Source organism: Anneissia japonica, unplaced genomic scaffold (genome assembly GCF_011630105.1).
Source record: "Anneissia japonica isolate Jap-2015-1 unplaced genomic scaffold, ASM1163010v1 scaffold287862_len174434_cov132, whole genome shotgun sequence".
Classification (NCBI taxonomy): Eukaryota; Metazoa; Echinodermata; class Crinoidea; order Comatulida; family Comatulidae; genus Anneissia; species Anneissia japonica.
In genome coordinates, this window is record NW_022739647.1 from 114,731 (window position 1) to 136,253 (window position 21,523).

The following is a 21,523-nucleotide window of genomic DNA, read 5'->3' on the forward strand; positions in this document are numbered from 1 at the left end:
CTGGGAAAACAAAATGAACTCAGGCTAGGCTGCTTTAATATGTCCCTCACTCAGTGAAGAGTTGTGAGATGTTGGTGGTGCAAAAATAGAGCGAGTTACTTTGATTGTAATTTAACAAATTCACAGTTACCATGAAAACAGTATATAATTTAAATTTCTTCATCCGTATTTTAAATAATACCATCCCAAATGCTGAGCTGAGCTTTTGGCTAATTGGTTCCTGCTTCTTGCACGCCAAGGCCCAGGTTCGATACCTGATTCTGTGTCGAGTATTGAATTTGTTTCTTTTATAATAACAAAAAACGCTCAGCTCCTCGATGGAGAGTTAGGCGAGTGAAGGACCATGTTTGTATCCGTTTGATGTTTATTTAAGGCATTAATTTATAACTTAGCACCGGACCTGCTTACAGGCATTGCCTTCTTGGTTTCGGTTTTGTACCATAGGTGGTGGAATAAATAAAGTTTATTATTATTATTAGCCCTGTGATTGAGTGTGATAAGTATCAGTTAAAGAAAAAAATAAACAATGGATAAAAATTTATATTGATTAACCAATTTACATACAGTAGGAAACACAATACTGTACATTTTTCGAACTCATTTCTATACAGTTTTGCCCTCCGGTTTGAGAGCGTCCCAGGTCCCAAAGGTGGTTTCGAATTAGAGGTCAAACTTTATAGATATTGGTTTAAAGAATATAGAGGAGGCCTATAATGTTGGATATAATGTGTGAAGTAAAAAAACGTGATGAAGCAAAGCAAGGACCCCTAGGAATGCTATTACTCCAGTTCAACCCCTTTTTACCTCATCAGCTGTTACCTTTGCTGCCCTATTAAGCCTAGTAGAGCCTGGATGGGTATTGTTAACATTTCATGCTTTATGTAACACCTTTTAGTGGAACACAGACGCTTGTTTAGTCATTAGATGTTGATCAACAACTGATTAGGTCTGAGGAATTTGATCAGGGACCTTATTGAAGTGTAGTGTGTTACTACAGTGGTAAATTACCTGTACACTACTTGTGAATACTGTGTACTTTTTCTAAAGCATTGTTGTCATCAACATTTTTTTTGTAGTTTTTCGCATCCTCCATCCTGTGTAGTTTTTCTGACACATCAACTCTTAACAATGCTCATAAGGGTCAGAGGGTTAAAATTAATTGGATGCACCTAAAATCTTGTTTTACCATTATGTTTGCAAATAAAAAAATACACTGACAGTTTTTTATACTGGTACAGTACTTGTTGCTGATGATCTGTTCGTTCGTATGAATCACAGGAGCAACACAGTTGATTTTTTAATGTAGGTTCCTTATACCAAATAATTTATATTATATTAACTAATAAATGACATTAATTTGAAAATTGACGTAGTACAGTATTCACTACAATAATAAGATTAACAATTTTCAATCTTATAATCAATTTTTACACAGCCGGTGTTATGTATTGACCTAGGCTACTATGGCTAATGACAGGTACGCTTTCACCTTTAAAGGCTTTTTCTATGAATGGAATGACCTGTACGAAGCACTAACTCATAGAGACCAAATCCAGTACCATTTTGATCTTAATGGTGCGAAAAAGTGTATTATGTTGATGCTTTGAAGATATGATTTCATTCATATTCTAATCAACATTGTTGTGGCCAACTATAGTCTTTAGACTTTACTAATGTTATCATTTTTAAAACTTTTGAATTTCTTTTCATTACAGATTAGTATATTTTCTATTTAATGATAATGTAAAACTGCTCAATTTTGATATTTATTTAAATTACATTCTGTGGTATGTAGTGCACCCTCTAGGGCTGTCTGAAATATTTCAGTTCATTACATAATTTGGTTCATAGTTTGGCTCATAACTAGTTTGGAATTTTTTATTATGCCCTCTCTTACTTTCATAGCATTTTCTATTAGGAATAACTTTGAATATGAATATTCATTATTCACAATTATAAAATATAATATATTTGAAGAATTTATTGTTGAAGTATAAGAAACAATAAATGGCCATAAGTGTGGTCCTCTAATTTGTACTTAGGTAATTCCTGGATTTACTACATTAGGCCAAATAAAAAAAGTACTAGTTTGTCGTCCTCTCTCACATCCATTTTCTCTGCCTCACCAATTTTTTTTTTTTTTTTTTTTTCCCTTTATTTTACAAAATGTACTCACATCAGTAAAATTCCTCTCTCCATTGTTTGTGGTTGGGGATAATTTACATATGGTATGAATTATGTCTAGTGCACTTCTTTGTTTTCAATGTGTCTACAGTACTTGGTAAAAGTGAAAAAGTAGTAGCTGTTTCCAATCGACCATCTTGGATTTGCCATCCCGGAGTTTTAAAAAAAGTGCCGTCATTCTCCTTTTTTCAAAATATTAGGATGAGAAATTTTTTTTTTTAATCTGGTCTTACACCAGACAATAAAATTTAGTTCTGCAATCTCAGTTTTCGCACCCCACACTACAGTACCTTTCTCCTTTCACTGGCATAGTTTAGTAGCATAACAAAAAGTCCTTAGGCAAATGTCTTTCAAGGGAGCTGATTCACAACCAAATGTGAAAGTCCTATTACTATAGATTAGCGCTTTCCAAACTTTTTCTTGTGGACCACTTGGATGTGAAAGTCATTACGTAAATCAGTTTTTTTATTTTAAAATTTGTGTGATTTTGAAAGCACTTTGTTTAGTCGTATTTTTCATAGCATTATCTTTTAGCTTAATGATGATGAGCACATACCTTGCACCTGATTGGAATGTGTAGGTTCAGAGAACTCATAATTAATTCAGACAGTGATCATTTTGATTACTAATTGAATGGCTGGAGTATGTTTACTAGATTGGTGGTTAAGGTGCTTGCCTTCTTTCCTGTGTTCTGACAATTCCTGTCAGTGTTACAAGGTACAGACTCTACTATATCCTCACTACTAAAAACAACTACCACCCCCTAAGGAAAGACTTTTTTGATACCTTGTTTCATGAACATATTTTTTTTTACGATCGAAGGGCAGAAAAATTTTTAAAAAATTAAATGAATAAAATTTGGATTTTCATTTAGCAAACTTAGTTTTGCCAAAAACATCCAGACAGAGAAGAAAATAAAAATAAAATGTTTTTGGTGAATGTAAACAGTGTAATAATGGGATGGTTAAGTGCTTTTGATCTATATACCGGTAATTAGGAAGAAATATACTTACAGTATCCTATTTTCAGAGATTTCAAGGCAGCAGCGGGTGTTATAAAAACAAAGAAAAACTTTCATTTTTTTTTTCAAATTTCCATTTTTTCGTAGCATCTGGTGCACTACAGTATTTGACCAAAAATAAAATTTTATTTTATTCGAAAGCACCTTTATTGGCCGGCGGCAGGTGCTCTAAACAAGCTATAAGAAAAGTCTCTCCTAGGCCAATTATAATAATAATAATTAGTTTAAAACATCATGCTCTTGTATGATGTATGTTGTATGATTGGAACTAGTACAGTGATTAAGTTTTGCACTAGGACTGTTCTTGGCCCATGTGGCTAAATAATGAATAAAATAATTAAAAATATATTACATGAAGAATGATGAATCCTCTGAAGCTATTTATTTTCTTTTGCGTTTGTTTCTGTAGGCCTACTTTTTGAGATAAATTAGATTCCATTTTTATAAATAGGAATCAGTTGCTTTAATACTTTAAATTCTTTGCTCTATCTAGTTATTGTCTTTATTGATATCATTATTATGTAATACAATCAGTGATTCTCGAATTTTTTTTGCCGACTACTCAAACAAAACGTACAGCAAATTTGCTGTGACCCAAGAATAGATGTCTTTTGAAAACAGGTACTCAAAATTGATCAAGTTTTGAACCAAATTGAAGTCTTTACTGCAGAAATTTTTACAATTGTTTAATCTCACGACCCTTTAATTTGGCGACCAGATTTTGGGCTGAGACCATAGTTTGAGATCCGATGTTCTCCAAACATTAACTGAAGCATCTATTAATATTCATATTTTCTGTTTATTTTGTTTCAAGTATTTTCATAGTAAAAAATTATACAAGACAAGGTTTTTTTGTTGGTTTCATTGATATTATTTCAACATTTCAAAGTAATTGTTCACTAAATTTTAACCAAATAAAATAATTAGTTAATTTAAAAATTATTGTTATAATTATTATTTTTACATTTCATCCAAATGAGGTCCTATGGGTGATGATAATGACCTCCATCTTACATTTCATTATAAATTAATAATTTTCATTGTTATTTTAATTGTCATTTTTATTGTCATGCCAATTGTTGCAAAGTTGGTGGCGCTCTCTATTATGAGCACTATATTTAGCACTGTGCTTCCGACATCTATTTAAACAGTGAAGAGTGGGTCAAAAAACTTGGCAAAGACCAAAAAGTTGATGACATCAAAGTAACTGAGAGTGATTGGATTTTGCAAGGCCATTGAAATGCCTCTACCGTAGATACCATGAACAATGCAAACTTCCTGTTGAAGTCGGATTGATTTTCATGATCTGTTACATTGCATTTCACGCTATGCATACTGCTGACGACAATCCTCGCACTGCTGCATATCATGTGACCCGGTGCGTAAAAAAAATCATCTCAGCTGCATATGTTCGACTGGTCACCACGTTGGCGCACATGCTCTATTGTCACCGCTGGCCAATTGAACTCTGTGAATATTATAACTTACACAATGTTGACTTGAGAATTAATTGACATGAAATACCAGATTTCCTGTGGTAACTTGAACATTTATTTGCATGGATTGTTGGATACTCTCTTCTTTCGGTTGGGGAATAGACTAGATCTGTAATAACCTGATTTTGTATTAATACTGTACCAATAAATCTAGTTGATTGAAATATTTTCAGTGCGTGTTATGGAGACTGACCAGACCACGTGCACATGTACTGGTCACTGTTGCAATAACTTGACCAACACTGAGGAGCTTACCTGGATCGTGCGAGGTGAACTGGCCAAAATCTTCGACTCGGATGCGGAAAAGATTGATATGCTCCTAGTCAAACTGTTGACGGTTATCAACAAATTTATACAAGAGGATTTGGCTGGGCCATTGCAGGCCAGTATCCAAAGTGCTGTCAGTGAATGCGTAAAAAGTGAAATAGAGGAGATTAGAAAGAGGGTTAAAAGGCTTGAACGCAGGACTAGTGAGATCAAACTAGGCCTAAATGATATTGGGCATATTAAGTGGGCAAATGGCACCTCTGCCCTAAAAGCTGTTGATGAGGCACACCTAGAGCTGTCAGGCTTAGCCGAAACTACAGTCAGGTTGTACAAAGTATTTACCTACCTTAATGATATCTAGTAAAATAGGACAGTCTTCAGAGTGCATTTTACTATGCATCAGTAGTTTCTCTAGTGTAAGCTCACCTTGCTGAATCATGAAATTGAATCTAACTAATGTATGTGGCCTTCTACCTGAGAAGAATTTATCTGTATTTCTCCACACTTAACCATTACAATATGTTGTTCGGATTTTGGTTGGATTGTTATCAGTATCATTATATTATAGTAGTTTGTGAGGTACTGTGGCATACAGTATCTAGGGGTGCATGGGGCCCATTAAGAAAACCCTGCACCCCAGTCCCTTCCCCAGTGTTTCCCTTCCCATTCTCACTGCGAATACAATTAAGCTTAATCACCCTTTTGCCAGCTACTTAATATAAGATCACCCTTTGCCAGCTACTGTAGAGTGTCCTCTCTTAATCTTTAAATCCTCATTCCCTCTAATTTCAATAGGTATACTCCTAGATACACTACTGGTAAGGTTATTATAAGCCAATCCCTCCCTCTTCCATTTTTTTAAACACATAGGCTATGTTCTCACACGGCAGTAATGGTTAGTAGGATCCGGATCCTGCTAACCGTTAGCTGCTGTGCGTCCATGCGAGAAAAAACCCGATCCGGATACCAACAATATGATGATCGAATCACTGGCCAATAAGAAGCTGGAAATTGTAAACGCGTACGTGTGATTGGTTGATGATAGAAACGCCCTCAACTTGCTAACCGATAGCGCTTGTTATCCGTTAGCGTATCTGGATACCGCTGACGGTTAGCGCTAACTGATCGAGCGTTCTCACGCTGGTGTTAACGGTTAGCGCCCGATCCGGATACCAGGGCTCTCGTGAGAACCAGGCTTTAGCCAGGCACTCACTGCATCGTACGTAATGTAAACTGGAACAATAAGAAAAGGAGGTTACCGTATGTGTTCACTGCTGTCTGTCTGTTAATTAACCTGATTACACAAAAACCATTAGAAATGGAAAAATTTAGTGGAATGTACATAATAATCTAAAATTAATAAATTTTGGGAAGGCAAGGTCAAAGTTCAAGGTCACAGGAATTTGAATTGGGATTTTTTTATCATCAAGTATATAAAAAAGTAACAATATCACCGATCATACATGGCCTGCATATGGTTAGGTATTCAGGTACAGGGTATTCAGGCTCAGAAAATACAGTAATAATAGCCCATCATACACAGAGCGGATCGAGGGAACAGATACTAGGCCTATATGGAGAAAGGATTTGTAATCTCAGATTATCTTATTAATTTTCATAGTATAATATTATTATTTCAACCATATTAAAATGTTAAAATACTATATACCTGTAGCAGCAAAATGAACCCCATAGGATGTGTTGTTGTAGGTACGTAAAATAATTTGAGACAAAATTATCAAATATTAGAGAATATTCTCTGCAGCTATATAAACTACTGTATTCTTCAGAATTTTTGAAAATATCTCCCAATATTTTTTTAGACCAAGAGAAAAGAGGTAAATTATGATTCTATAGCTTGCATTATCATAGAAATTTTGTTACAAATTCATTAGCTAATTTATATTGTCAGTGATTCATGGTTACTATCCAACATTTTCCAACAAATCTTCAAAGGGCGATGCACCAATCGCAAAGATCATAAAATCCCTGTAAACCATGAAGTGTAAAGTGAAAAAACAAAAGAAATCTTTCAATATAGATTTAGACTAAACACAAATCAAGTTTTCAAAGATTTACAGACATTTTACTATCTAATTTTCAGGGGCACATTATGTGGATAGACTATAGAAATGTTAATATTTAAAATGCCTGTTTAATTAATGTTTTTATTAATCTTATTATACTTTTAGATGAGTTAATAATTTACTAAAATAAATAATTTTAAGGTGTTTGTAGTCATTTTTAGGTCATGATAAGAATTTACACATGTTCTTGTTAAATAAAATATGATAGTCTGGCAGGGTTTAGAAATGTTGGAAAATTAGGGATTCATTATCTGTCATGAGCTATAAAAATTGAAACAATGTAAATCCATATTTTAGTTTATTAATTTGTAAGTTATTTAGAGATATTTAGGTAAGTTACTAATTTACTACAATAAAAAATTTAGGTGTAAAAAAAATCCCTTTAATAATTGATGGAGAGAAGGCTTTACCATACTATTTTGCTTAGACCCATTGAGAAATCGATTTAAGAATTATTGTAGAAAAACATAAGTAAATCCGTGAAAACCTTTTTTTTTTTTTTCATTTCCTAGTTGGATAATAGTAATAAGTTTTGATTGATTTTTTTTTACAGTGTATCGTTAATAATTAATGGTATTTTTTTATTATGTAGGTTGTATATGTCACCAGTCAAGGTACCGACACCTGAACAGAGGCTCTTGAGCCCAGAAAAATGGGTGCGAAAGGATTTTGACAATCCTAGTAGAGAGATGGAGTCGGCCAAGAAATCCTTGCAAGCCAAACTAGACGAAGTCTCGAGAGGTAAATTGATTATTTTTATTTTATTTATTTTCCTTATTGCATTCACATAGTTACCAACCTGAGAGATTTGAAATGCGTGACTACACCAGTTGACTGGGGGCTGGGAGAAACTACCAGGACCACTGCCAGGGTCCAGGGGCGGAGCCCGGTGAGGTCCAAATTACAGTTACATTATTAACAGTTGATTGTGGCAATTACAGTAATGTTCAAGACCCCACACACTTTCTAGATTCTAAGTGCTTGGTTGGCTCGGTTGTTTTGGTCAAGGAAGAAATTTTGTCCGTGAATTGATTCTTCAATTAGATAAGGAAAGCTCTCTAATGACTCAAGTTGCTCCATGACTGTTTTTATATTGTTAATAAAACAAATTTCTTCTAATTTTAAAAACATTTTCCATTGAGTTCATGATAATTCGTTATCACGCATAAACTTGGTCTAAATGCATGACAAATTTATGATCACTCGTGTTGCTGCAAAATGCGTGTTTCATCCAAAAACACTTTGAAATGCGGGACCGTCTCACACGATACGAGACGGTTGGTAGCTATGCATTCATCAAAGGATGAAGTAATGCTTTATGAACTATGTGTCTTTAGGGAATCTGCCCATGATGATGTCATAATATGCCCAAATATTGGCATAATATTCATTTGTCACATAAATTTGCTGGTATGTAAAGCCGTTCAGTCAGTGCGTCGAACGATGAATGTTCATTAAAAACGATCTGTTGCGCGTGCATGGTCGTGTTGCCTTTTTTATAAAATGACGTCGGCCGAAGGCAGTCATGCTCAGTGAGTGCCCGGCTTTAGAAAAAGAAATATCACAGGAATTGAAACCAGGACCTGTGAGAAATAAAAGAAATAATATTTACCAAAGCCACTCATTATTTTCTTTAAAAAATAAATATACTACCAACATCATGTTTGTTATTAAATAATAACAATAATTTATTGACATACACCATTTATATCCGTGGCACTTAACAGGTGGTGCATCATACAAACATCTTAATAAACAGAACATTAATAAAACTAATGAAAAATGTATAAAGTCGGAAAAAAAAAATTAAGCAAGGAAATTAATTTGAACTATAAGGTTTTTAAATCTTTTTTTTTTTATTTTCACAGCTAAAAGAAACAGTTTTGGAAGACCATCAGCCTTAAGAAGAAATTCAAATGGATTAGATAATATAGACACATGTATGTCATTTATACCTTAATACTTTTTGTTTTATACTTTTTATATTTTTATTAGTAATACCTCCATTAGTAATATAGTAGTAGGAGACACCTTCAAGACCAAAAGAAAGTCCTTTTTTAAGGGGTGTTCTTATTTAGGCAAGACCTTTTCACTCACACATTTAAGCTGCTACGATCAAGAGGAAACAGTCATTAAGAAACTATAGGTAGCGGTAGCTTTTACTACGAAGGAATGGGAATTCTGAACTCAGAAATTCGCAGTTACCAAAGAACGTCCATGAAATATCTATAAAAACACAGTGAGCATGCACTTGCAAATGCTACTGTAGACAGCCAGTGAGCATGTCACAGTAGGCTTGTTGCACACGGGCTGCACTTTGGCCACCTGTGAGATTGGCATGCAATATAAATGTTTGTTTATTATTTTTATTTTTGTATTTATACAAGATACAATTCAACTCTATAGTCAAAATAAGAATTCTTAGGTATTTGTTGTACCTTACTGTACTGTAAAATCATACATGTACATGTGATAATTAGTTAAATAAATAATTTTTAGTAAACAAAAATTTCTCTTTTCATGTCTGGCAGGTCATTCAGAGCAGTCATCAACTGGCAATTCCCCACCTCTATCCCCTCCTAGTTTAGTAAGTACGCCAACAAGAAGACGGAGTGAGGACCGAAGGAATGATGAAAGAAGAAGGAGTGAGGACGGCCTAGCCAGGTTGGAGGATGTAACAGATGTACAAATTTTGGCCAAAATGCAAGAGGATAGTACGTTTTTTTAATCAGTTTTCGATAAGGCACTGTGTATTTCTTAAGCTCAGTGTCCATACAATCACTCACCCTATCTGCGATAGTCGCCGATTCAATTTTGCAACTGCATTGCCACCATATAAAGTTAATAATCAACACTACATTTAAAAGTGCTGTCTCATTACCAATATCACTACTGTACATGCGTTCTTATACCAACATCCTACCATATCTTTCCTTTCTCAGCCCCGGACTCACCACATTTTTTCTTCCACATCCTTCCACATCTTAGTCATCAGTCCATCTAGAACTGTACAATATTCAAGATTATTTTTTTGTCCGAAATACAGAAATTTTGTTCTGGTGTAACTACATGCATACAAAAATATATACAAACATCGTAAATATAACGAGAACAGCAAAAAGTAACCAATATAAGTATGGAATAAAGATATGGCCTATGTATACACTAAATAAATAAAGTTAAAAGAGACAAGTGATAAACATATTTGGACATTTGAGTTGTAATATCTTATAGCAAAAGGGATATACGAGTTGAGAAATCTGGAGGTACGGCAATTAGCAGATCGTAATATCTAGTAGAAAAATAATAATAAATAATAATTGGACTTGTATACATCATTTTTACCAAATTTGGAATGAAATTGTTTGAGAAACTGGCAACTACCACTGGGTGAAATCCTTTTTGCTGGTTTCCTTTGTTTACCTGTCTTTGCATATATTAGTTTTCTTCAATTTGTCTCTCCATTTTGTGATAGTAAGTATAACAAGCACAAACAGTTGTTTCATAACTGTTGTTATTATATTTAAAATATAATTATCTAACAGTGGCTTCCACAGTAGAGGCCTATTTGCAATTGCTTTCACTCTTCAGAGCTCAGAGTGGTCCTGGTGCCAGGGGTATTGTAACTGCTGGGGCCCCAAAAGCACCCAGTGGGTCTAGGAGCAGAGCCCATTGTGGGAATTTGGGGGAGAGTCCTACTGGGGCCCCAAAAGCACCCAGTGGGTCCAGGAGCGGAGCCCATTGTGGGGGTTTGGGAGAGAAGCCCTAAGGTCCAGCGTTTCATTTAGTTAGATTCCTAATACAAACAATTACAGACACGAAGGTACAGTAGATCAAAATATTGTTTTCCATAACGTTTTTGATATAATTTTTTTCTCTCTCTCTCTCGCATTACACATAATTTCCCTTTTTTATAGGCATTTCCGCTCAAGTATTTTGTGATTGTGATTTATTATTTAACACAGGTCTTCGGAAAGCAACACAAAACTCGCCAGCAAACACACCAAGACGCCCGTCATCTATATCACCTGCTTCTTCGGAGAATTCGCTTGTGTCCTCGTCACCACGAGCAAAGTCAGGCAGTGAAACACATCTTAATAGGGCAGATTATGACAGCGACTCCGGGAAAGTTGTTTTAAGGCGAAGAGCATCATTAGAAAAAGTTAGAAAAAGTGATGGTTTGTACTCATTATTTATTTTTACCCTTATTCCTTCATATTGCATTGTATTGTATATAAAAATAACTCAACACTGTAATATGTTATGCATAATTATAGTACAGGTTCGGTTTTTATATTCACTGTGTCATTATCATTAACATTATTAATATGTTTTAGATATTGATAATTCTATTACTGTATTATATAACTGTATATTATCATTGTTATTGTTATTGTCATTCAATCATTTATAATTTTTATTATTACTATCATTGTAATTATTAATATTGTTAATGGTTTTTCTTGATTTTTAATGATCGTTTGCACAACTCTGCTGCTACTGATCGTGAATATTTTGTGCGACTATATTCTTAGTAGAATTTTATGATATTGCATAGTAAGCTTTGCTTTATTAACGTTTATATTTATATCAACAGGTGGAATAATATCAACTGATTGCAAGGCCTCTTCACATTGTAATCATGTAGATTTGACTTTCTTCAACATCGTTTCCTGCTTAAATATATATTTTTTTCTACCACCAGTGTCAGTTGCCAGAGTTTTGTTCATAAAATGGTCTCTTCTTGACAAACTTTTGGCGGTTAATGTATAAAGTAAACTTAGTTTGCCATATTTAATTTATTTATATTTTTTTCATGTTTGAACAAAAATGTGGATGCTCAGACAAACATTCCCCCCCCCCCACTTTGACCACACCTTCTGTGTATGTCACTGAGCATATTGGTGATTGTTATGTTCTGTACCATGGAAAATGGAGTGGTTACGCCTCTTTTTTTCGCAGTTTTAAAATATCCTTTCACCATTTTTTTTATGCCTTAGAAAAATCAGATGCACAACATCAACATTTTTATTCCTCCAGAGCGAGGCTGAACGAAAAGTCTTACAATAACATTGAACTTTTTCAAATTGGGTTTTGTTTTTGAAGTTTACCAGCTTCTAATATAATGCTACAAAAATTGTGATGCTTGCTTTAATTATGACAATCATTTTAATGAGATTGTTTTCGGTCCTGCTTCTCTGCTTACTTTGCAGATAATTAATTTCATAGCTAACTAATCAATTGACTAATTACTACATCATATCCTTTCACTTTTGATTTTTTTCTACGTCCGATATTCCAGCCCCTGGACTTCAAAATTGGGGAGACTGGAGGTGCGCTGTAGAAGTCATCACTGCTGAAATGTTTCAAATCTATCTAATATTCATGTGAAGCAAATGCGCAGTTCAATTTTCATGCGAGACTCCTTCACGAGACTGTTTGCTTTTTTCGATTACACGGTTTGGCAAATTTTCCGAGTTCAAACAGTTTCTACTTTTTGCTATGCGAACTAATGTGCAGCCAATCAGAGCTTGATAAAAGATTTAATCACACCAATAAGTGTGGAATTAAACCGATATATGTATGCATACTTGCCCGCCAACGCCTTATTGGCAACACGGAAACAATGTTTGTGAAAACTGTGTATCACAAATCTTTTTGTTGAAGTATTGGAAAATATGGAAGCTCACATTATTTTTTTATTATATAAACGTTTCGTGTCGCCCAAATAAATTCGCCTAGTGGAAAACCGCCTTATGGTGTAAGGGAGGTGGACAATTCTCACCAAGTGTTAAATTCTTCCTGTTAGGACAAGTCCAATAATCCATCTCTAATTGTCAAGCTTTCCATCTGCTAAATTATTAATTAATCTAATTTAAATCATGTTTGATAAACCGATATTGTTAACTTGTGTGCTTTGAATATATCATATGCTATGGTAAATTTCTTCAAACAATACAAGTATGATATATAAATTTTTTGAACATTTTTGGATTTGCGTTTAATTGGTTGTAAATAACAGAATTTCCTGAATGTCAAAATACATTGTTATTTTGGTTTCTTCATCATATTTGCTCATAACAGTTGTACCTGTCTCTTATACACATCTAGATGTGTATAAGAGACAGGTAATATCTATTTTAGATATTGATAATTCTATTACTGTATTATATAACTGTATATTATCATTGTTATTGTTATTGTCATTCAATCATTTATAATTTTTATTATTACTATCATTGTAATTATTAATATTGTTAATGGTTTTTCTTGATTTTTAATGATCGTTTGCACAACTATGCTGCTACTGATCGTGAATATTTTGTGCGACTATATTCTTAGTAGAATTTTATGATATTGCATAGTAAGCTTTGCTTTATTAACGTTTATATTTATATCAACAGGTGGAATAATATCAACTGATTGCAAGGCCTCTTCACATTGTAATCATGTAGATTTGACTTTCTTCAACATCGTTTCCTGCTTAAATATATATTTTTTTCTACCACCAGTGTCAGTTGCCAGAGTTTTGTTCATAAAATGGTCTCTTCTTGACAAACTTTTGGCGGTTAATGTATAAAGTAAACTTAGTTTGCCATATTTAATTTATTTATATTTTTTTCATGTTTGAACAAAAATGTGGATGCTCAGACAAACATTCCCCCCCCCCCACTTTGACCACACCTTCTGTGTATGTCACTGAGCATATTGGTGATTGTTATGTTCTGTACCATGGAAAATGGAGTGGTTACGCCTCTTTTTTTCGCAGTTTTAAAATATCCTTTCACCATTTTTTTTATGCCTTAGAAAAATCAGATGCACAACATCAACATTTTTATTCCTCCAGAGCGAGGCTGAACGAAAAGTCTTACAATAACATTGAACTTTTTCAAATTGGGTTTTGTTTTTGAAGTTTACCAGCTTCTAATATAATGCTACAAAAATTGTGATGCTTGCTTTAATTATGACAATCATTTTAATGAGATTGTTTTCGGTCCTGCTTCTCTGCTTACTTTGCAGATAATTAATTTCATAGCTAACTAATCAATTGACTAATTACTACATCATATCCTTTCACTTTTGATTTTTTTCTACGTCCGATATTCCAGCCCCTGGACTTCAAAATTGAGGAGACTGGAGGTGCGCTGTAGAAGTCATCACCGCTGAAATGTTTAAAATCTATCTAATATTCATGTGAAGCAAATGCGTTTGTATGCATGCGCAGTTCAATTTTCATGAGAGACTCCTTCACGAGACTGTTTGCTTTTTTCGATTACACGGTTTACTTTGGCAAATTTTCAGAGTTCAAACAGTTTCTACTTTTTGCTATGCGAACTAATGTGCAGTCAATCAGAGCTTGATAAAAGATTTAATCACACCAATAAGTGTGGAATTAAACCGATATATGTATGCATACTTGCCCGCCAACGCCTTATTGTCAACACGGAAACAATGTTTGTGAAAACTGTGTATCACAAATCTTTTTGTTGAAGTATTGCAAAATATGGAAGCTCACATTATTTTTTTATTATATAAACGTTTCGTGTCGCCCGAATAAATTCGCCGAGTGGAAAACCGCCTTATGGTGTAAGAGAGGTGGACAATTCTCACCAAGTGTTAAATTCTTCCTGTTAGGACAAATCCAATAATCCATCTCTAATTGTCAAGCTTTTCATCTGCTAAATTATTAATTAATCTAATTTAAATCATGTTTGATAAACCGATATTGTTAACTTGTGTGCTTTGAATATATTGTATGCTATGGTAAATTTCTTAAACAATACATGTATGATATATAAATTTTTTGAACATTTTTGGATTTGCGTTTAATTGGTTGTAAATAACAGAATTTCCTGAATGTCAAAATACATTGCTATTTTGGTTTCTTCATCATATTTGCTCATAACAGTTGTACTGTATCGCAGATAACTTGAATTCTCCAACATGAATTTTCAGTATTTGGACTTTATCAAATTGGTCAATATCAGATAATATTAACCTATAGTTGATTTATGAGAAGGGAAAATGCCATTTAATATCTTTTTTAGAAGTGGAGTTAAATTATATATTGTACTTTAAATGGGGATGCTTTGAAGACAAAAAGAAAAATGTTCGCTATGAGTCTCCATTGAATAGAGTGGTTATAGTGTTAAAATGTAGCTTTTCCTTTTCTTTGAGTGTATAAGAATGTTTTCACCTAAAAGATAGTCTCCTAATTAGGAGTATCCATAAAGGAAGGAATCTACTGAATATCTGCAATTAAGAATTTCTGAAGATGACTTGATAAAATTCAAAATTTTAAATACATTTTCTCTGATTTGTTTATTGTTTTTCGTTGTTTCATATGTTGTATTTTGTTGGGTTTTTTTTACCTATGGTAGCCTTGCTAAACTGAATCTGGAAAAGTTAAAACTTAATGTTAAATGGCTACCTGGAGCATGATGACTTATGGGAAATTATTGAGACAGGATGCTTAACTTCCAGTGACATTATCCTAATTATATCCTTCATTTGCAGAATTTAGTTTCCTATCAGTTAGCAGTGAATATTTTGTCTAACTTTAAATTAATGAATTTTGTTTGGTTTCCCACAAAACCTAAAACCATTATTTAGAACTCACAAAGTTGATATTTTAATGACACAAAACACCAATGTAATCAACATGTTGTTAACTTGAAAAAAAAAAAGAAAGAAACTTTTATTATTTTGATCATTATTGATTGATTGATGTGATGTTGGAATAAGAAATCATAATTAAAGTATGATTATTAATAGTCATCAGTACTGTAACAATATATATTTTCAATATACTGAAGGGTGAATTGTAAAATTTAAATTATTTTCATATAACTTAATTTTTCATACATTCATAGGAACACCTGTAAAATATTTCTTCCTAACATTGATGACTGCAGAAACTGAGTTTTATTTCTCTCTTTGTCCATTTACATATTTTTAAAATTTTCATGAACATAGTATAGTAAGAGACTGTATAACTTTTGAAGTTTCAAGCTCAAGTAGTTTCATCTGGTTCCTGTGATGTATGAAAATTGAAAAATTTGTGTAACTTACGATCTCATGGTTTACTTACAGGTTGTAAGCAATTGACCGTGAGATGTGTTGATATAAACGGATCCAAGTGTCACAAACATTACATAATGGTTTACTTCGCAAGAATTTATTCATGTTCATTTAGAAGTTTCTTTTAAAAATATTATTTCCAGAGATAGATAACTTCGTAACTGTAGAGATTTTCTTTGTGTATTTTAATGTAAGCATTGTTCATATCATGTGTAAAAAAGGCCCATCCGCATGTTTAACATACAGGTGATGTGCGAAGATATAGTTTTGGTTCACGCGTTCAACCTTGCTCAGCTTTTGATAACGGTGACGGACTTAGTTTGTCCGATTTGCAAAAGCTGGCAATGGGTAAGTGTGGACATGCATGATTGGTCATGATATTTGCGCGTTGTTCTACTCTTGTTTTCTTTTGCTTTCTTTCACTCATTTGTGGTCTTTTGATTTCAAATGAGTTGTTTCTTGGCATGTTTTGATGTGTGCATTAATGTGTATTTGAGATTGTTGTTATAGTTTTGCAGTGCATTTTATATAATACCTGAAATATCTTTTTTCTACAGTATGTTTCCATGATTTTGTATTAAGTAGAAATTTTGAATGTTCAGTTCTTTGACCAATGTTGACAAAAAGAGGAAAATCTTAATGATGCTAACTCTCAGCAGCTGATTTTTTTTTTCTTTGATAAAACTTTTCTAAAAGCCCTGTCTATTTATTAAATGTACATAAGAATACTGTTGATGTAGGCACATAATTCCTATAATAGTCATACAGAGTGTCTCTAGTAATTGAATGTTAAGTTCTTATTGCAGTAAAACCCCTATGGAGGAGATAACTTCAGAATTCACAACATTAGTGTCCCCTTTAAAGGAATGTCTTCCAAATAGAGATTCGTTGCTGTGTTAAATGGTAGATTTACTTGCTTTGTGGCAGAAAAAGCATTCTCGTATTAGAGGTCTCCTTGTTAGAGCGTCCCAAAAAAGGGGTTCTGCTTTATTCATAAACACATTTCTTAGACTTTACACATAAACATAAGTTTCTTCAGTTAAACAACCATTTCTTCTGTCATACAAATGACCATATATTTTCATCATACAATACACAGGATAATTTTATAATCATGCATTAAAAAAAATAATGAGCATGGTTTTATAGTCATGCTTTAGTGCAATTCCATCTCATTCACATGAGCACTGCTCATTTTATCTATCATTTACATGAGCATCATTTCATCTGTCTTTCACATGAACACCATTTCATCTGCCATTCACATTAGCATTATTTCATCTGTCATTCTCATTAACATCCACAGGAGTATCATTTTATCTGCCATTCACATGAGCACTAATTTATCTCTCATTCACTCATTTCGTCATACATTCACATGAGCGTCATTTCATCTGCCATTCACATGAGCACCATTTTATCTCTCATTCACCTTAGCATCATTTCACCTGTCATTCACCTTAGTATCATTCCATCTGCCATTCACATTAACATTTCACCTGTCATTCACATGAGCATCATTTCATCTGCCATTCACATGAGCACCATTTTATCTCTCATTCACCTTAGCATCATTTCACCTGTCATTCACCTTAGTATCATTCCATCTGCCATTCACATTAACATTTCATCTGTCATTCACATGAACATCATTTCATCAAACATCCACATGAGTATCATTTTATCTGCCATTCACATGAACACTAATTTATCTCTCATTCACCTTACCATCATTTCACCTGTCATTCACATGAGCATCATTTCATCTGTCATTCACATGAGCATCAATTCATAAACACAACTTAAACCTAAATTTCTTAATTTAAGTTGAGGATAATCATGTCACACACATTCCAAGGATCTTCCTGTCAGTATGCAGTTTAATATGTTTAGTATTTCACATGTTTTCTGAGTTTTATTTTTAGTTTACCAAACATTCATGTTTTAAATTATGATTTGATTTGGTTTTGACTGTTGTTAAATGTTTCTTAATATTTAACATGATGGATTTACAACCAGCTCATGTCTACTGAGTATGTGGTAGATTGCTTGTATTTTTTGTAAGTCTTGTATTGTCTGATTTGCATAATGAAAAATCATTTTAAGAAGTGTGTGCATGTTGAGATAAAATATTTTTAAATAATACCGCTAAACTTTCTTCCAGAAAATTGTTATTATGATTTTTTTTACTTATGCAACATTGTCAGTGCAGTGTAGTGAATTGCATAATTGTTGTAGCAACACAGTTTGATAGGGATTGTAATTACTACTATTACTTCCATCATTGCTGTAATATTTTGTAGCATGGAATTGCTTTGAGATAACACATTATTGTCATTTCAGATTGAACTAAATTAAACTTCTGTGATTTTCATATTGCATAAAAATTACTTACTTGCTTCATCTGTAATTTCGACCTAATGATATATAACTAATTTTTAAATAATATTCTTCGTCTCTTTTCTGCCAAAATAAAAAAAAAAAGAAAAAAAGAAACACTCCTCATTTTCAGCTCTGTTTTAACAACTAATAACCGTTTAATTTCTTCACTGTTTTCTTTTCTGAATAATTTGCCTCCTAACAGCATTTGCGCCGGGATTGACCAGCGTGGCTGAACACCCGCACCACACGGTACCGGTTCAAGAACCGGTATACGTTGAGGAGGTTTATGATGATGAAGGTAGACAAAAATATATAGATTGTTTTGTGGTGGTGGTGCTGGTGGTGGTAGTTTGGTGTCTTTCCCCACATTGCAAAAAATGATGATTACTTAACGTTGAGCTTGTAATTAAAAAATGTGTTGCATTGTTGTAGTTTCACATCGTTCAACGATATGTTTGATTTATTGAACTTCAACTGTCATTCAAATAAAATAATTGAAAAACCAAATAATATATAGGGCAAGGATTGTTAGCACCAAACATAATTATTATTGGATTACAAATTAATAACAAAACAAACAAGTATAACAAGTTATATAGAACGGTAATCCTATAGGATTGTCTAGAAACAAACTTTTTGAACTGTCCTTTTTAATTATTAAATGAGAAGTCTGCATTTTTTTGTACAGTTGTAAAAATAAGCATCCTGAGATGTTATTCTTTTATTGGCAAATTTGGATACATATGATTATTCAGAACATGAACTACTAATTAAAACTGTTGAAAGATTCAATGTTTCAATTCATATCATTCACTATTGGTTCCTCTGCGCATTGCTTAACATTTATTTTCCCCACTTTGAATCACTAACAGTCAGTTTTTACTTTATATGAGTGTAAATCCTTCAATAACCTTGTGATATTTGACTTTGGTTTTTCTACTTAATAAAGCAAGTGCATGTTTGCAATGGGGTTTTTTGTTGTAATGTACAGTACAGTAAATCTAACGTGATTCTGATGTGCCAGAATTCTTTGAATTTTTATGTCAATGTGCTTTTTTCTTTCAACTCTTACAGTTAACTTTGTATGACTACTGTATCATTATTTTTTAATGTTGATAACAATTAATAAATTTACATTTAAGTTATTAAAGTGAATGTTTCTCTGTTAAATTATTTTATGATATAGGCCTACTCAATATTTTTATAGATATATAATGCTTTTCAGCATCTTTTTAGTCTTTATCAATTATATGTATTTTTATCTATACTGTAATTGTAAACATTTTCTATGTTGAGACCTCTAATTCGAGACTATTTTTTCAAAGAACCAAATAGATATCTTCAAAAGCTAATCCTCTAAGTGGAGGTCCAACACAAAGACCACCCCAAATGTTTAAGTCCCAAAGGTGGTCTCAAATTTGAAGGTGTTATTTATTTCTACACCACATTGCTTCTGTCATTCTTCATTACCTATATTTTTAGGATATACCATGTACTTTTTTTTTTTTTTATTTCAATTCACATCCAAAAGTGGTAACCCCAACTTACAGAATGGATACATAAAAACATCCCAGATGGTCAAACAGGAAACACTAAAAATATTTCTTAATTTTATACTTTGATCAACCAGTGTATTTCAGGAGCTATGGAAAGGGAATTACAAGGTTGTAATATGAATAGAATTAAATGAGTATATTTTAAGTTGTAATTTTTACAAAAATGTTTAGTTTTTGTGGCTATTACTTGAATTTGCCCATCCGTAAGGTCAGGGTTCTGGAGCAGCTACAATATAGCATAAAAACAATTCTGTGTATCAAATAGGCATCCTATCAGCTCAATATATCCTGCCTAATCGTTAATTGACAGCTAGTTATAAGAAATTAAAGCATTGAATTTTGATTTAAAGTATATTTATTACCTCCTCCTCGCACATGCATTGCAAATCATCAATTTACAATAGCAGGTATAAAGCATTACTTTCACACAGGTGTTAGAGTTACTTGCAGGGAGGGCCACTTGAAGGCTGCTTTAAATCCTCACCATGCTCCTTAAGCCAATGCATCTTTAACTTTATAATCATAAACAGTGTATATCGTATTGTAATTTTTCTCTTTCTTCATACGTAGGTGTACTTTTGTTAAATTGTGTTTTTATAGCATTTTTTATATATTCCCAAAATATACATGAATTTATGTACCTTTTTTAAAGTTTTAGCTACTATTTTCATTACATCACTTCTTACAAGAGGCTGTTTTTCTCTTTTGTATATTTAGCTCTATTCGGTTTTATATCAGACTTATTATTTTTTGTTTATAGTACGAAAGGAAGGCCATGGAGGGAGTATGCCGAACCTGAACAGAGCATTCAATTCCTCTCCTGGAGGATCACCACGGGCACATAACGGCCAAGAAGCACGATCAAAACAGCCTGGCACGATACCAGTTAATAGGTCAATGACACCACCTAAAGGCGGTCTTAAGCCACCATCGCCATCAAAAGGACGGTCTCTATCACCTCAGGGTAAGGGGATACCCATCCGGGCAATCGGCAATGAGATGAGTAGTTCTCGTGGTAGTGGAATACCAAAGCCTAGACTTACCGGTAGCTCAACTATACCAAGGAGCAAAATAGCTACACCGAATAAGAGGTAAGGATCTTGGCGCAGTTGCTGGATACTTCTGCTGGATTTAGCTCAAGGCTCAAATTTAAGGCTTGCCACTATCCACACTTTGATTTTGTGAGTTGGTTAGTTTTACAATGTGAAATGGTAATACTAACCGAGCCATGAAAATCAACTATTGACGGTGATAATCTGTGAAATCCACTAAAATTAACCTGGTCAGTTTTACCGGGCACAATCCACTCGGTTTAACTAACCACCATTTTTAAGTGAAAATCTAATTCTATTGCTTCTTTTATTACTGTCTCTTATACACATCTAGATGTGTATAAGAGACAGCAGCCTATGTGGTGTCATCAGGGGTTTAGCCAGAAAAACTAAATAG

The 21,523-nt window shown here is 33.3% G+C and overlaps 1 protein-coding gene across 1 annotated transcript in view; it reads left to right on the top strand.

The window, feature by feature from the left end:
* Positions 1-21,169, top strand: part of LOC117117973 (SLAIN motif-containing protein 2-like) — a 30,165-nt gene extending 8,996 nt beyond the window's left edge. The window contains exons 2-8 of the mRNA XM_033262471.1: positions 7,648-7,796; positions 8,924-8,995; positions 9,587-9,769; positions 11,021-11,233; positions 16,383-16,484; positions 18,721-18,816; positions 20,835-21,169. Of these exons, the coding sequence (XP_033118362.1) occupies positions 7,648-7,796; positions 8,924-8,995; positions 9,587-9,769; positions 11,021-11,233; positions 16,383-16,484; positions 18,721-18,816; positions 20,835-21,169 (1,150 nt within the window). The remainder of the gene's footprint in view (positions 1-7,647; positions 7,797-8,923; positions 8,996-9,586; positions 9,770-11,020; positions 11,234-16,382; positions 16,485-18,720; positions 18,817-20,834) is intronic.
* Positions 21,170-21,523: the final 354 nt, after the last annotated feature.